Genomic DNA, 15,789 nt, shown 5'->3' with positions numbered 1-15,789 from the left:
GCGCTTGCAATGCAAGCCTTTTTTGGCGACGATGTGATGACCATGGCTTTAGGCAGGTGCATTTTGATTGCTTCATCTTCTTGCTGGTTTCATGATGCCCCGCGCCACGTCTTCTTCTACCCTGTTTTATTACCGAGATCTAGTGCACTTCATACTAGATGTGGCGCATACTACATATAATGTTCATAATATTCGCATATTGCAATCTCCCTGATTATTTATATGTACACAAAGTAACAAGATATCCATGGATGTCTACAACCTTGAGGGTGTATCCACTAATTCTCGTACACCAAGACCATCCCAAATAGAAGCTCGCACGAGAACTGCAGCTGGTTGCTCATCATTCACTCCAGCATCAGACTCTGCAAAGAACAATGGCCCAAAGCAATGATCTGCTGGGTGGTAGATTCGAGTAGAGGTGACCGTTCTATCATTGACAAACACTTCTAATACACTTGAGTCAAAGAAGGCGTGTACCCGAAGCGTCTCTTCAACCTCTTCATCCCCCTCATTCAAGAAGGTAAAGAGCGTGTGCGGAGCAGTTTCATAGCCATGGTTTACTTCGGCGTTGCCAATCAGTGGTCGATGGATTTCGAAGGTCTCACTTCGTGGATCCCATGAAAGGGTCGTACAGTTCCGACCATCTATATGAGTATCAGTATATTCACAATATACCTGGAGAATTAGAATCAATGTCTTACCAGAAGTATGTAAAATCTTGATACCCACACGTGCACATGATCTACTAACAGAAAATTCGGCGTCGATTTCCCATTTAGATGTCCCCAACAGTGTAGCACTTTGTGAAGATGATGCAGAAAGGGCAACGCCAGCGAGGTGTCTCTCCTGGGCACTTTGCCTCAGCCGCGTAAGACGGCTATCAGGACTGATTTTCATAGTATGGACCGTGAAGGTACCAGTACCAAGTGCATCAGCGACTGCCTCAATTGAAGTAATCGAACTCAACTGCGAGCTCCGTGCCTTCTTGACATTTTTCAATGTCATCAATCCCACCATACGAGGAAGTGAAACCAAGCCACTGAATCCTTGGGAATGACGCAGAGAATTAGACAAGTCTTCTTCCGTGATCCAGCCATAGACGATATGTTGCGAGGTTTGAGGGTCGTAGAACGAGTTGGCTGCATAGTAGCAGCCGTGATCGAAGATACCGGAGAATGCATATGAGGCCAGAGGGCCATCTGTAGAAGAGGATTTCTTTTCTCCGTTAGATTTGACAGACATCCAGAGCTGGCCTCGGGCTTCTCGTTTCCAGCGTGCTTCTTGGACCGCGCCTTGGTTTGAACTATCTAACGGCCCACAGCCCTCGGCTCCCATGATGATGAAGTCCCGCGACATGCCGGTATCATTGGTCAGAGTTATTAGATTAGCGACTTCCCAGTTCACGCCGTAGTCACCAGACCAGCGAGATGGTCGTAGATTAAGGCCAACGTCGACCAATAGGCCAATGAAGTCCCATTTGCCGAGGTCTGTTGCTTGGACAGTATAGACAAAGACTGTTGGAGTCTTCTTGGAAATTCCTCCTGATATAAACCCATATAGTGTTGATGGTGCGTGTTTGGAAAGAGGACCTTCAGCCCAAGTTGTGATGAACGGATCTCTCCAGCCCGTCACGTTGAGATGTGAAGGCGGGCCAGTGAGTACCGGGTTACAATCCTGGCGTTCCCATGTATTGCCTCCGTCTTGTGAGACAGCTAAACTGAGAGACTCACTTCCAAGTGTGTATGGTAGCGTGTGGTGGATTGGGAGATGTCTCACGGACGTGTATAGGATTGTGAGAGCTCCCGGGTGTCCAGAGGCATCAGTTGCCTGTAGACATCCGGTAAACACACCACGGCAGTCGTATTCAGCAGATGGCGCCAAGATTGGATCGGTGGATGTCGTCCATGATACGAGATCTGGGGATGTAGCATGACCCCAGGAGATATTGCCCCAATCATTCCCGTGTGGGTTCCATTGGAAGCATAAATGATATAATCCTGTTGTTGGGTCGTATCCCAATCCACATGGGTAATTGATCCATCCTGCTGGTGCTGTGATATGGAATGATGGCCTCCATTGTGAAGGATTTTGAGGTAACTTCTCTTCGTGAGAGATGTCATTGACTTCACAGGCTTGGAAAGGAGATTGCCCAGATTTTTGCAGAGGCTTGAGGATAGGAACGTCCAATTCTGTTGTGATGATCGGATCACCCATGTTTAGTATTGGATTTGATGCAAAAGTAGAAAGTAGAGGAGCAGATAGAGATATACTCTCTATTGCAGTTCAGGCTTAGCCACTTTGCCCACCAAACACATGCGGTATTCCCTGAGTTCAAAATTATGGTCTGAAGATTTGATTTACAGAAGAGGCCTTTCCATAGAAAATAAAGACGTGATCTCCAAGATCGATTCCCCTATTCGGAGGTTAATCGGGAATAGATTCGGGATGTGCAGGAGGATTGTCGGCGAAATCAAAAGAAATCAAAATAAATCAGAAGATGAGTAGATGATCAGAGGGTAGATAATCAGTTAAATAGAGAATCAGATACTCGGATGCGGTAATGGAATATATGTACTCCGTATGCAATGAGGTGTATCAACTCATCCCCGTAGTGTTGCAATTGACTGAAATGGGAAGTCTCGGAGAAACTCTTTCAAATAAATCCGGGGAGAGTTTTGGAGCAAATCTGGGGGATCCGGGGAACTTCCAGTCCACAATTGTCTCTTCGATATGAATATAGGAGAGCATCCTCATGGAAGTGTGTCTTCAAGGGTGTAGGCTCCCCTGGATTTGGAGAATCTGCAACATGCCTTTCAAGGGTGGTCCAACTGAAATCCAACATGTCCCCTACTCAAACTCGGCCCGAAAGTCCCAAGCAATCAACTTTCAGTTAATCTTCGCCTGCACAGTGTTTGCTGCCGCCTCGTTCTTATTCGGATTCGACGACAAAATCATTTCTCCGGTTGCTGCATTGCCGGATTTTGTGAGCGCTGCTGCAATGATAGCAAAAGATGATCCCAGCTGATTTGAAATGTAGGTCGAGAACTTTCAAGGACCTAACCCAGCCACTGGGAAGTATGTCCTTACGGCTCGTAATCAGAATCTGGTCTTCTCCCTTCCATTGGTGGGCTCCGTGATTGGAGGTCTGCTTGCTTCACCAATGAATTTCCACTTTGGTCGCAAATGGCCTTTGATGATTGCATATATCGTATCTGTGGGTGGTGGATTGCTACAGGTCTTTGCGCCGAATTTGGGAGCCTTTGTGGGAGGTCGTTCTATCAATTCGATTGCTTTGGGCATCGTGGGTGTGACTGCCCCTTTGTATATCTCCGAGGTATTGATCATGTCCCGTTTTTCCGATGTTCAATGACGCTCATTCTTAAATTTAGGCGGTTCCTGCATCTATACGTGGAAGATGTGTCAGTTCCATGAATATCTTGAACTTAACAGCTGGCGTGGTAGGCACCGTGGTGGTCTTCAGGACGGAGAAGATCGACGGGAGCCTGTCATACCAGATCCCACTTGCTGTGCAGTGTGCTATACCTATACTTCTTCTCTTCTTGACAATTCCTCTTCCAGAAAGTCCACAATGGCTGGCTGGGAAGGGAAGCATAGAAGAAGCTCGAAACAGCCTACGGAAACTGCGTGGGTTCAGCGACGCTGAGGTCGAAGATGAACTCCATCTCATGAAGCTGTCTGAAGAAAATGAGCGCGAACTACGCAACCAGACCAAGTTCTGGCACATATTCCAGCAACAGCATCTCAAACGTACCCTGACTGCGGGCTCGTTCTTCTCTCTTAACCAAATATCAGGCATCATTCTTTCGACAACATATACAACCGTCTTCCTCACAGAGCTGGGCATTGCAGATCCCTTCTCCCTGACAGTCATCGCATCCTGCTGCACATTAGCCGGCACCATTGCCGCACCCTTCGTCATCGACCGTGCCGGTCGACGTCCTACGGCATTTATCGGGATGGGGATTATGTTCATAATCGACGCCGTGGCTGGTGGTCTAGCTTTTGACAGAGACAACAAGCAAGCAACTATGGCCATCGCCATTTTGTCATTTGTATTCAACTTTTTCTGGGCATCTTCCTTCTGCTCGCTGTCAAACCTCATGCCCTCTGAAATGGCAACTCCCAAACTCCGCCACCACACCATGTCCTACACAGTTGCCTGTGCGCAAACAACCGCCGTTATCACCACTCTTGTCGTTCCACGGTTGACCTCAGCCGATGCTGCTAACCTTGGCGCGAAGACATATCTCATATTTGCTGGCTGTATGGCTGCCATCATTATCTTTTTCTACTTCTTCATGCCTGAGACGCGTGGCCGGACTTTTAACGAGATCGATGAGATGTATGCGGCTAAAATCCCTATGTGGAAATGGAGATCGTATGAGACTTCATTTGAAGTGGGGTCTCATACGACAAAGATTTTGTGACCTGGCCTCGAACAGTTCATCTTTCTAATTAGAGTCTGTAAATATACTTGCAAAGCAAATGCTCTATAATCTTCGCATTATATCAACAAAAACAGTCGACCACCTATGCGACTTTGCGATGTGTTCGTAGTCGTGTTTAGAGATATCCTCTTGAGACATGTAATCTTTGATATTTTCTCCCCTTTCCCAGTTTTCTTTTCTAGATAGACGACAGAAAAAGGCATTAAAAAGTGGTAAATGTGCAGACGACCTTTCTATGCGTACCCAGGGACTAGGGAGCATGAACATATATAAATTTGGGTATAGTTAAACTTGCTATATGACAGGCTGTAGAGTCCGCGAAAAATGACTTTTCAATGTATAGCACGCGCTAATCAAGTCTAAAAAAGTAAATCGTACAACCCGAAGACCCATTTCGTACAAGAATTTAGAAATATCACGACTTGGATCAAATCAAACACACCCTATCATTGCTGTTGCTGCCACTCTGTAGCCTTTGGTTCCATAATCTGTAGTGAGCGTAGATGAGCTCTATACTTCTCCAGATAAGGATGATTTCCACCACGGAAGCTGGTCATAAGTAACAAAAAGTCTTCTGCAAGGCTCTGGGGCGTGGCAGTTGCACTTGATGGTATTCTTTCAGTGAAATTGGCGGGCATGTTCATGGAGCCCCCGTAAGCCGAGCTTGTGTTGCAAAGGACGTTTGTTGCGCAGATTGCAATATCGTACAGTTTTTCGGTCTACATAGTGAGTTGTTAGTATGAGGTTCAGTTCACAAGCTGAGCCTACATATCTGCAGGTGATAGGTGGGAGTGGGTTACATACCAGACCGATACCATGAGCTTCCATAGAGCTCAGCCGTAATGACTGGCACAACTGGAGAGTAGATTCAGCAATGGATACGGCATATCCGAAGCTTAGCTCGGGTTGTTCTGAATGAGCACTCAGAAGCCCGTGAGTTGAGGTGAGGAGCCAGACACGGTTCTGGAGCCATTTCTGGGTGATGAAAACGTCGGCCGCTTGGGTTTCTCGTAGCCCCATGGTAAACATGGCATTGTTTTCGGCATGGCCTCCTTTGGCTCGTTCGAACCAGTCATAGCCCCGGTATCGTTCGGCTTGGCTGACACGATTGAGGTTCTGATGTATGGAGAGTGCCTTGACTTCAGTAAGTCGCTGGCAGTACCCGTTGCTGATATCGCATCGGCGGTTCCAGCAATCGACGACATCTTCGTCGATCGCATCGAATAGTTCCATCATCCGTGCAAGACCCATCATCCCCTCGGCGTCTTTCTCGTTGTGGACTATAACGCCAGAGACGACACTGTGCGTGGCACTGTGGATGAAGTCATGCACTGACCGCATAGTGAATCCTGGCTTCCCCCAGAAGGTTATTGGGTGTCGGTGTTGCAAAGCATAGGCTCTAAGGTTTATGGTAAGCAAGTTGATTTTGAGAGGGCTAAGTCATTTACTTACCTTTCCGTAATAGAGAGGACAAGGTACGTTCGTAAACGCTGGCCTTTCTCTTCCCCAGACAAATCGTGATATGACTCGGGATCATTCAGTCCCAGCGCGTTTGCAAGATCTAGTGCCTCCCGTATCCGGAGCCACGCTGCGTTGTGCTGGTTACTTCCAAACAAACAGCCAAAGAGGAAAAAGCTGGTTAGAACAGCTTCAATAGTTGGGTTCTCGCCGAAATCCGAACAGCTTCGCATTTTGGTCGCCTCATGCATCATAGCTCGTGCCTGCAGAGCTCGGGATGAGGTTGTGGGTTGCTCATTGATCTCAATTGGCTGTGTTAGCGAGAATGCACACAGTGACAAGAGCATGGCTCCGAACTGGGAGTTCTTGCGGTGTTCTTGTGCGAGCATTGAAGTGTATAGGGCTGATCGGTTGAGAACGGGTATGGTTGGATGTAATCGATCAAAGTAGACATCAATCCAAGGGATCATATTCGCTTCGCTGATTGTGGGTGGCCAAACTGCAGAAGTCTCCTGGGTATTCGAATGCATAGGCCCCACGGTTGATGAGAATGGCATATTTTGAGCTTCCTGCGGGGGCATTCCCATGGACCCGGCATCAGGGACTGGCTGAATGATAGACGGGAGAGATGGCTTGAGATAAACATTACTTCCTGGGAATTCAAAGACAGGGATTTGAGAGTCCAGATTATCTGGAAGCCAGTACTCGACGTCGTTTCGCTCGTTCCAGCTCACGGCGCTGTTGCTGGTGTTGTGAGCTTCTATGGATGTGGCTTCCTCACCCCAGGGTGCCATTGGGGCCTGTATACCCGAAGGCGCTAGTCCTCCGGGCCCCTCTACGGGCATTGTGGCTGGTCCATGGGTAGAGGTCCAAGGTGGCCCGGGTAAAGAACCCGCTTGTCCGGACTCCACGGATGAATTTGGAGTTTGAAATTGGAAAGCATTCTTTGTAGATTCTTCTTGGGGAGTTATGACAGTTTGCTGCTGTCGAATTTGCGACACGCGACTTCGACCCAGTCAGTGATACTATTCATAGTCACGGATGATTACTCACTGCCCGGTTGGTCCGCGCTTCTTCTGTGGCTGAAGGAATGTACACTCGAAGCCCATGGACTCACAAGCCTTGCAAGGCTGTGATAAGCTACACTGAAGCCAGTTTAGTACACCATTTTAATACATAAAGGGGGTTATCTCACCTTGATCTTGCGAAATTTGCATTGGTCGCAGGCCCTTTTGGCAATAACAGTTTTATGTGAACGGATGGCACCAGTGGCAGAGCCGGTCGGAGATCGTCTAGATTCCATTATGAAGCAAAGCTGTTAGAGCTATAGCTCTCTATCAGACAGAGGTGGTCGGACATGTGAAATCCATGAGGTCCAAGAAGGTTTGACCCACATGGGCAATTCGCCCCCGCTCTCAGCTGTTTTGTCTTTTAACATCGTTTTCTCTTCTCTTAGATATTTTACAGATTCAAAATGGCAAGGGATTATTATTGCGGGAAACACGGCAAATCTCGGCTAGATAAAGAGGAAAATGATCCCCAAATATCGTATTCGACATGAGTGTGCCACGTCCCCACTTGATAACACGGCCCCTCGGAGTACTGTCCGAGCAGACCATATAAAGCTAGTCTTGACCTCCCAACAGGGCTAGCAAAGATTCAATTCATAGCAAGCATGAGCAGCTTACAGACTTGGGAAGATATTGTCTCAAAGAAACGGGCCATCAGAGACCAACTTCTCGCACCGTACTTAGTCGATGTAGCTCAACGTCTGCCGCAAGTACAGAATGCCGAGCAACGTACCCGACTAGAAGATCCTTTGATTCAAAAGATCACAGATATTGACAATGTCGTTATCCTGCTGGAATATCTGAAGAAAGGAGAGTTTCGAGCAGAGCAAGTGACCAAGGCATATATCCAACGGTACGTCTTTTATCAAGGGTCGGAAGCGGAACAGACCATAGACTGATATCATCCGTAGGGCTGTGGTAGCACATCAGTTGGTATGTGTTTTAATCACATCTTCGTTTCCATTTACATTTCCGACCAACCCACTGATAGAATCGGGCATGGATAGACCAACAGCCTGACCGAGGTTGTTTTCGAAGATGCTATAGAACAGGCAAAGCAGCTAGACACCGAATTTGCAGTAACTGGAAAGCTCAAAGGTCCCCTACATGGAATTCCAATCACGCTGAAAGACCAATTTAACGTCAAGGGTGTTGACACGACCCTGGGATATGTGGGCAGGTCCTTCGCCCCCGCCCAGGAAGACGCAGTGCTCGTGCAGATATTGAAGAACATGGGCGCCGTCATCATTGCGAAGACAAATCTTCCACAAAGCATTCTGGTTCGTCCGAGATTATCACTCTCAGTATCGGATTTGGAGATTGACTATACCTCCAGTGGGCCGAAACCGAGAATCCTCTCTGGGGACTCACCAGTAATCCTCGCAATCCAATTTTTTCAGCCGGTGGCTCAACCGGTGGAGAATCCGCTTTGTTGACATTACACGGATCACTCCTCGGGTTTGGAACTGATATCGGCGGGAGCGTAAGAATCCCTCAGTCTACAGTGGGGTTGTATGGCTTCAAACCAAGCGTAAGTACTGACTGCCATGAAGAAACTTCTTTCTCGTTATTGATATATATATATATATATATATATATATGCTTATGATCCCTAAAAACAGAGCGCCCGACTTCCGTACGAGGGCGTACCTGTCTCCACTGAAGGCCAAGAACATGTCCCATCTTCCATCGGCCCGATGGCCCGAGATCTCCCGTCTATCTGTTACATGAGCCGACTGATGGCGAATAGCCAGCCCTGGGATGTCGATCCGCGATGCGCCCCTCTTCTCTGGAATGACACTGTATTCCAAGAAATCCAAGACCGACCTATGGTCATCGGGTTGATCCTGGATGACGGCGTGGTGAAGGTTCACCCACCTATTACGCGCGCTCTGCTAGAGCTATCAGAAGTGCTTAAAGCACATGGGCACGAGGTTGTGATCTGGGATACATCGGACCATGCCGAATGCATTGAAATTATGGATCTCTTCTACACGGTCGACGGGGGTGAGGATATTCGTCGGGATGTAGCCGCTGCCGGCGAGCCGTTCATTCCTCACGTTGAAAAGTTGATTAACCGCGGCAAATCTATCTCGATTTATGAGTACTGGCAGCTGAACAAGCGGAAACTCGCGGTGCAAAAGAAATATCTGGATAAATGGAATGCGGTGCGGTCTCCGTCGGGCCGAGCTGTTGATATTCTGTTGAGCCCTACTTTGCCGCATACGACTGTGCCCCACCGGAAACTCCGCTGGGTTGGCTATACTAAAATTTGGAATTTGCTGGACTATCCGGCTTTGACTTTCCCGGTAGATAGGGTGAGGGCTGAGCTGGATGTGTTGCCCTCAGAGGCTTATGTTCCAAGAAACAGTCCTGATGAGTGGAACTGGAATCTTTTCGATGCGAAACAAGTGGATGGATATCCGGTGAATTTGCAGATCATCGGGAAGAAACTTCAGGAAGAGAAGGTACTGGGGGCTGCTACAGTTATTGAGAAGCTCTGGAAAGGTCGTGTCGACAAATCCAAATCCAATTGAGCTATCTAGGATGTATAGGCAGAATATGAGATTAGGTCAAATTGCAGACGGAAAGACGTACATCGCCATTGATTGAACTGATTTTTGGGATATGGTAGACGTAACTCATTACGTAGCTTGATAGGATATCTGCCTCCAGAGTCACTTGAATTAAAAAAAAAAAACGCCGTGGGAATATGCAATAAGACAAGCACTCTTGAGTCTCAAGCCTTAGAAGGCTCGAACAGTTCGGGTTTCATGTTAATCTTGCAAAGCTTCGCCACACAACCGCTCAGCTGAAGTAGTGACTGTACACCATCTAGGATACGCATATGCGTAAATCCAATCTCCCGAATGAACTCTAACTTGGAATGTTCAGACAATGTGGGGATGGTCTTGGTAACTCGGAACATGGTACTAATAATATCGTGAGAAGAGTATCCCAGGGTCCTATAGATATAAAATGGTTAGAAATCTTCAGCGCCTCGAAGCAAGAACATTCACAACATACCATAGCTCGTTCAGCCCCTCTAGTGCCACATCCACCTTCCCTTCCCAGCAAGCCTTGATCATGGCCTGGACTTTGACTGGGTGCGGGCTGTCGACTACTCGGAAAACATTGTCTCCGCTGACGAAGCCGAAACCGGACCAAGTACTCTGCAGGTTGTTGATAGCCTGACGCATGTCACCCTCTGCACTGAAAACCAGTGCAGCAATGCCATCCTCGGAGTGCTGGATCTTCTCCGCCTCGCAAATCTGCATCAACCGTTTCACAACCTGAGCATCCGTCAACCGGGCATAACGGAGAATGGCGCAACGGGATTGAATGGGTTCGATGATCTTGTTCGACTGGTTACAGGCAAAGGCAAATCGTGTGGTGGAGGAGTAGATTTCCATAGTACGTCGCAAGGCTTGTTGGGCACCGGCGGTCATGCTGCGGGAATATGTGAGACCAATGACCAAAATGGGACTTTGACAGAAACAAACCTATCGGCTTCATCAAGGATGACCAATTTATGGCGTCCTTGGGGCAGGGTAACCTTCTTTTGGGCAAAGCCTTTAATTCGATTCCGCACCACATCGATACCTAGATCAAACCGTCAGTATTGACCACCAAAATATTAAAGGAACGATGCAATTGCCGACCTCTCTCATCACTAGCATTCAGCTCCAGAACTGCCTCCTTGTATGCATCTCCTAGCATTTGCCGAGCCAGACATAGTACAGAAGTGGTCTTTCCAATACCCGGCATTCCGGAGATAATAACGTGTGGCATATTACCATCTTTGGAAATAATCTTTAACCGCTCCACTGTTTCAGTGTTGCCAACAATATCATCGAGGAAAATTGGGCGATATTTCTCGACCCTATTAACAAGCCAAAGGTTAGCTCTACTTAATATTCTCTCTCGTAGGGGTTTTTGATTCAATGGTCCGTATCAAAGGAAAACCTTACCAAGGGAGCTCATAGTCCACAGGGGCACCAGCAGTATTTGCCTTGGCGCCATTGCGAGAAGCACTTGAGGAAGATTCAGCTTGAACCATTGTGAGTAATTTGGTGATCAAAAATGAAGAAGTGCAGTGAAGGAGAAACGCGAAAGAAGCACGCGTGGGAAACGCGATAACAGCTTATCAGCTGGCCTGTGCACTTCAGATGTGTGTGTGTGGCATTGAGGCATTGAGGCATCGAAGCTGTTAATTGATTTTATTTTAGTTTTATTCTGTATAATATCTATAAGATCATTAGTAGTCAAATTGGTTCTAATATGCTAACTATTGTGCACATGGTTTAGTTCAATTCCGGCATTGTTGTGATCGTTTTTCTCATTTACTTCATTCCGCGCCATTCTTCCTCCTTTCACCCCAACAACAATTATTCTTAATACCTAAAAACTGGGGCATGACTCGGTTCTCTCCATTTTACATACTCTGACATGCACAGCTGGAATAAACCTGCTCCTCAAAACGTTGACGCTGCCTCTCTGTGACGCGCACAGCTCCCCCGCATTCTCAGACCCTCCGTGCCAAACACAACAGAAAAAAAGACAAATTGTGGTGTGTACAGTCATGCAAACATCTGGAATGGTGAATCAGAGCTCTGTCCGCCGCAATCTCTTTCACGGGAACCTCAGCCGCCGACCTGCTTCCGCAGGACCACCCAATGGCGCAGTTCCTCAGAACCACAACGGCCTCTCCAATCGCCCTTCGCACCGGCTAAAGACTACATCCTCGGATTCGGGCCCGCATACTCGACCATTCAAAACTGTTGAGAATAAAGATATTGTGGTTCGGGACAAGAATGGTGGATACAAGCTGGAGATTCCGACATTGCCTCAGGCTCTGGTTGGAGAGGATGGAGAGGAGCTGGCTGAACTTGCGCCGGAGGATGGGGGATTCGATTCTTCAGAGCTCACCGGTCGTGATAAAGAGAGTATGTCTTTGACCTAGTGCTTTTTTTCTCTGTAAAGTATAGTCTACTGATACTTAATACAGAGTTCGACGCGGCTCTTGTGGAGATGATGGTTCGGCACCGGGCCAGACAATCGAATGGTGAACCTGATGGTAAGTTATAGTATGGTTGGAGTTCGATGGTTGTTTCTGTGGTCATATACTGACTGAAACAGAGATTCTAAATATAGTGCACGAAAGCCTACGCAAGAAGGTAGCATCGTTGGATGACGATAATTGGATGTTTGAGCCTGAGAAGGACTCGATTTCTAACTAGACGGGGCTGCGCTTGCTGTATGCATCTTGATCTCATTACGCTATCAGTTGGATATGTTTCCCGCAAAGGCCTGCTTCAAAAGACCCACGCGTTTGGTCTCTCTTAATCGAGTTCCATGCTCGATGGCGGTGCCTCAACCTTCTTCGCAGCTCTGGATGCTCCTTTGCCAGCTGTCTTGTTCTGACCTCCTCCAAACAACATACCGCTCATCATGTCCATCAAGGGGTTTCCTTGCCGGGGGATCTTGATGGCAAAGTACTGCTCGCCGATCTGAGCCAGAGCATCGTCCCAGATACCAACTTCCCGAATTTGTGCCGCATAGTGTGCAGTGAGCTGTCGGAAGAGATCGGCACCTCCACGCTGGATGGCCAACATCAACATGCTGATAAAATTCACCAAAGGAAGGGCAGGGAACACCCGGATGTCGGAGTTGGAACTGCTGACATCCTGCACACCAAGCTGAGGATTAGCTGCTGAAAGTCGTGAAGTGAAAATAAGCAGGGCTTTATTAGCGCTGCGGATATTTCCGGTGAGGAGGTATGGGAAGACTGCGCGTGACGCATAGATCGCTGCAGTGTGCGGTTCGTCGCTGGTGTACCACTCATACTCGAGCTTTGCAAGGGTCTCGGCTGATTCGGAAGTTCCGAGGATGAGATGTTTCTCGGCATCGTATGGCTCGTTATCTAAAGCGCTAAATTAGAATGTATCAAACATGCGCTCCGATATCACTCACCTTCGGCGTATACTGAGCCAACAGCATGATGTAAATCCGCATCTCCTCGTTCCAGTGGTCCAAACTTTGCACTCCATCCAATGATTTCTTGGATGAATCTCTTTCGTGTAGGCTCCTCTGACGGGAATTCGCGTAGCAGCTCGATTAGGCGCTCTGAAGGACAAAAATATGAGTTAGCAATGTTAGGTCTGTAATAGCTACTGGGCCAACCTGAAGCACCAAGATTCACTACCGCACGCTGCAGTAATCAACCCCCTGTAGTAAAAAGATATTTGGTAGACTCACTCTTCCGAGCACGACCTGCTGCATCATCACCATCGCCCGAGATCTCCCATTCGGCTTTGTTGTATACCTCAATCACCAACATGATGGCCAAGTCCCCACCACTGGCCGATGCACCTTTTTGGGAACCGGCTTTCAATAGCTCTTTCGCGCCACCAGCTAGGATCTCCGCGGCAGCATCGTAGTTGGACTGCTTGATATACCGGGCAGCAATAACACGTAGTTGCTGGTGCGCCTCGTAGTATGCACCATCAGCAATCCTATAGACAATAACAGACGGTCAGAATGGGACCTTTTGAGGTTCAAGGTGGTCCGAAGTGGTTATGGGCCAGGTGGAATTCTCACTTTTCTCGCTGGCGGGCGATGACTTTGTCAATTCGGGATGACATTATCAATTAAAAGTAAGCGCTGATCATATAAATCAAAGAAAAGTAGAATCGAAGACGCTATCAAGCAGAGTGAGCAGTGCAAGAATGTTCGCGGGGAGCAAGTTGAGATTTGGTGGGGACGCGGCAATTCGCCCAGAGCCCTGGAGAACATGGCACTTCCGTCATCTTCTCAAAAATACCTTATGGTCACTTTATAGTTGGAACTGCCAGCTTTGTTTTTGCACGAAATCTACACTTCCTGTTGATTTTGAATCTATTCGTTCTCTTGGCCCTGTTTCCGGCGATACTGCGATAATTCAAACGCCATTACAGGCATCCCTAACGACTATACGAGCTACCTAGGTCGCAACAATCTATATCAAGGACCAAGCAATCGCCCTCCTTCATTCGACTATGTTAATTGCTCAATAGTACAACATACTCATCATGAACCGGTCTACTTTTGACATCCAGCCCCTGCACCGCTTCGGCGGCGCAAACACCTCTATCCGGAGACCAAGGGTAAGCCAAAGACCTAGCGCCATGCCAATCAAATGAAAATAAATAAATAGCTCACACGGTGATAGGAAGTTGCTTGCTTCTCTTATGATGACCAGCGTCGTTTTTCGCTGGGCGATTCATCCATGGCTTACTACTACACGCCGGCTCTCCCTGCAGACCTGAACAAGGGCTATGAGACATTCCAGAAGCTCAATGATGTCCCAGATGAGCACTTGAATGCTTTACTTGATACCATTGTTGCTTATGAGCAAGAAAGAGAGAAGAAGTGTGAGGTAGACATCATCACATGGAGAGGAATGATGACCAAGGTGTGTTGGATTGAAGTCTAGCGCAGACTATCATCTGGTTTTGAACCAACTCTGACTTCTGTATACAGATTCTAACGGCTCCCTATGATAATATGAATGGGTTCGTATCTCCAGTCTATTGGCTAGGCGTGCTGTTTCTCTAACCCCGGTCTATCTCTAGCTTCGAGATGAATGCAACTTTTTTTCAGGTACGATATCAATCTCAGCAAGACTGTCAAGCTTCCATGGTCTAATATATATCATAGGGCACCATGTCTGTATACTTAGCTAGCAACATCACTATATGAGGTGCTGACTTGTTCTAGATTCATCGAAGAAAACAACGAGTACAAGAACCAACAGAAAGAGAATCAAAGCAAGCGAGGATCACCACCTGGAATGGCACCGCAGGAACTCATGATGTATTGGGGTGTGTAGAATAACCCATGCAAATTTCTGCCTAGACTAACTAGCAATCCTAGGCTACAAATTTGAAACTCTGGCTGTACTTCGGAAGACGTGGGATGAATCAACCCGTGAAGAGATCGAAGGCCGCGAAAATCAAGTTGTAAACAATGCAGCACAGTATTGTTCCGTTGTCCGTACCGAGATCGGTAACGTGCGTATGATTCTCGGCGGAGAGGTTGATGCCAGTATGTTTATGTACCTTGATTTCCGTGGCTATACCCAGCGCTGACTTCTTTTATAGTATGGGACAGCAAGCCGCCACGAAAAGAAGACCCCATTAACTGGGTTGAGTTGAAGACATCAGCTCAAATCCGCAATGATCGCGATATGATCAAGTATGAGCGGAAATTGCTCAAATTTTGGGCACAGTCATTCCTGCTCGGCGTGCCTAAGATCATCGTGGGATTCCGTGATGAAAATGGCATTTGTCGTAGTTTAGAGGAGCTGGACACGGCCAGTATTCCCGGGAAAGTGTTGAGTGTCGGCCGGCGTACTTGGGACGGAAACGTCTGCATCAATTTCACTGGTGCATTTTTGGAATGTGAGTGTTCTTTCTGATAGGTTTATAGCAAAACTGACAGAGCTTCTAGGGCTTAAGCAGACTATCAATAAGGAGGGGACGTGGAGAATTCGAAAGAAGGAAAAGTCCCCGGTCATCGAGGTCTATCAAGTTGAGGAGCAAGGACATGGCGATATTCTCTCGCCCGCTTTCAAGGCCTGGAGATCAACCACGACCCCTGCAAGTTCGTGATTGGGATGTCTAATGTATGTTAGTTTTTTTTAATGTAATTTGTTCGCTTGTGTATCGTTGCAATAAATTCAATCTTTCAATGGCCTCTTATTCACTCTAGATTGAGTTGCTTTTTTGAAATTCTTTAACGGACTATCA

The 15,789-nt window shown here is 47.4% G+C and overlaps 8 protein-coding genes across 8 annotated transcripts; 4 read left to right on the top strand and 4 right to left on the bottom strand.

The window, feature by feature from the left end:
- Positions 1 to 255: 255 nt before the first annotated feature.
- On the bottom strand, positions 256 to 2,217 carry N7479_002610 (glycoside hydrolase family 32 protein; the record flags this gene model as incomplete). Its single annotated transcript, XM_057250307.1, has 2 exons — positions 256 to 647; positions 705 to 2,217. 2 exons carry the CDS (start codon positions 2,215 to 2,217, stop codon positions 256 to 258), a joined length of 1,905 nt encoding a protein of 634 aa, XP_057114739.1.
- Positions 2,218 to 2,809: 592 nt separating this feature from the next.
- On the top strand, positions 2,810 to 4,451 carry N7479_002609 (Major facilitator superfamily domain general substrate transporter; the record flags this gene model as incomplete). Its single annotated transcript, XM_057250306.1, has 3 exons — positions 2,810 to 2,986; positions 3,041 to 3,337; positions 3,393 to 4,451. 3 exons carry the CDS (start codon positions 2,810 to 2,812, stop codon positions 4,449 to 4,451), a joined length of 1,533 nt encoding a protein of 510 aa, XP_057114738.1.
- Positions 4,452 to 4,918: 467 nt separating this feature from the next.
- Positions 4,919 to 7,233, bottom strand: N7479_002608 (CeGAL family transcription factor; the record flags this gene model as incomplete). The annotated part of the gene is made up of 5 exons (XM_057250305.1): positions 4,919 to 5,191; positions 5,277 to 5,871; positions 5,925 to 6,935; positions 6,984 to 7,075; positions 7,126 to 7,233. 5 exons carry the CDS (start codon positions 7,231 to 7,233, stop codon positions 4,919 to 4,921), a joined length of 2,079 nt encoding a protein of 692 aa, XP_057114737.1.
- Positions 7,234 to 7,605: 372 nt separating this feature from the next.
- N7479_002607 (amidase) lies at positions 7,606 to 9,537 on the top strand (the record flags this gene model as incomplete). Its single annotated transcript, XM_057250304.1, has 5 exons — positions 7,606 to 7,853; positions 7,912 to 7,933; positions 8,008 to 8,280; positions 8,337 to 8,531; positions 8,623 to 9,537. 5 exons carry the CDS (start codon positions 7,606 to 7,608, stop codon positions 9,535 to 9,537), a joined length of 1,653 nt encoding a protein of 550 aa, XP_057114736.1.
- Positions 9,538 to 9,740: 203 nt separating this feature from the next.
- On the bottom strand, positions 9,741 to 11,060 carry N7479_002606 (replication factor C subunit 4; the record flags this gene model as incomplete). Its single annotated transcript, XM_057250303.1, has 5 exons — positions 9,741 to 9,966; positions 10,028 to 10,450; positions 10,504 to 10,603; positions 10,663 to 10,883; positions 10,972 to 11,060. 5 exons carry the CDS (start codon positions 11,058 to 11,060, stop codon positions 9,741 to 9,743), a joined length of 1,059 nt encoding a protein of 352 aa, XP_057114735.1.
- Positions 11,061 to 11,582: 522 nt separating this feature from the next.
- N7479_002605 (uncharacterized protein) lies at positions 11,583 to 12,240 on the top strand (the record flags this gene model as incomplete). Its single annotated transcript, XM_057250302.1, has 3 exons — positions 11,583 to 11,946; positions 12,009 to 12,077; positions 12,140 to 12,240. 3 exons carry the CDS (start codon positions 11,583 to 11,585, stop codon positions 12,238 to 12,240), a joined length of 534 nt encoding a protein of 177 aa, XP_057114734.1.
- Positions 12,241 to 12,342: 102 nt separating this feature from the next.
- On the bottom strand, positions 12,343 to 13,644 carry N7479_002604 (protein GET4; the record flags this gene model as incomplete). Its single annotated transcript, XM_057250301.1, has 4 exons — positions 12,343 to 12,923; positions 12,974 to 13,126; positions 13,259 to 13,515; positions 13,601 to 13,644. 4 exons carry the CDS (start codon positions 13,642 to 13,644, stop codon positions 12,343 to 12,345), a joined length of 1,035 nt encoding a protein of 344 aa, XP_057114733.1.
- Positions 13,645 to 14,070: 426 nt separating this feature from the next.
- On the top strand, positions 14,071 to 15,651 carry N7479_002603 (DXO/RAI1 family decapping nuclease; the record flags this gene model as incomplete). The annotated part of the gene is made up of 8 exons (XM_057250300.1): positions 14,071 to 14,145; positions 14,211 to 14,453; positions 14,522 to 14,553; positions 14,614 to 14,680; positions 14,721 to 14,862; positions 14,915 to 15,085; positions 15,142 to 15,441; positions 15,491 to 15,651. The coding sequence occupies 8 exons, from the start codon at positions 14,071 to 14,073 to the stop codon at positions 15,649 to 15,651; spliced, it is 1,191 nt and encodes a 396-aa protein (XP_057114732.1).
- Between the last annotated feature and the right edge of the window lie 138 nt (positions 15,652 to 15,789).

This window comes from Penicillium vulpinum (assembly GCF_028829585.1).
Source record: "Penicillium vulpinum strain IBT 29486 chromosome Unknown utg000001l_segment0_segment0, whole genome shotgun sequence".
Classification (NCBI taxonomy): domain Eukaryota; kingdom Fungi; phylum Ascomycota; class Eurotiomycetes; order Eurotiales; family Aspergillaceae; genus Penicillium; species Penicillium vulpinum.
This window is presented reverse-complemented; position numbering and strand designations above follow the sequence as displayed.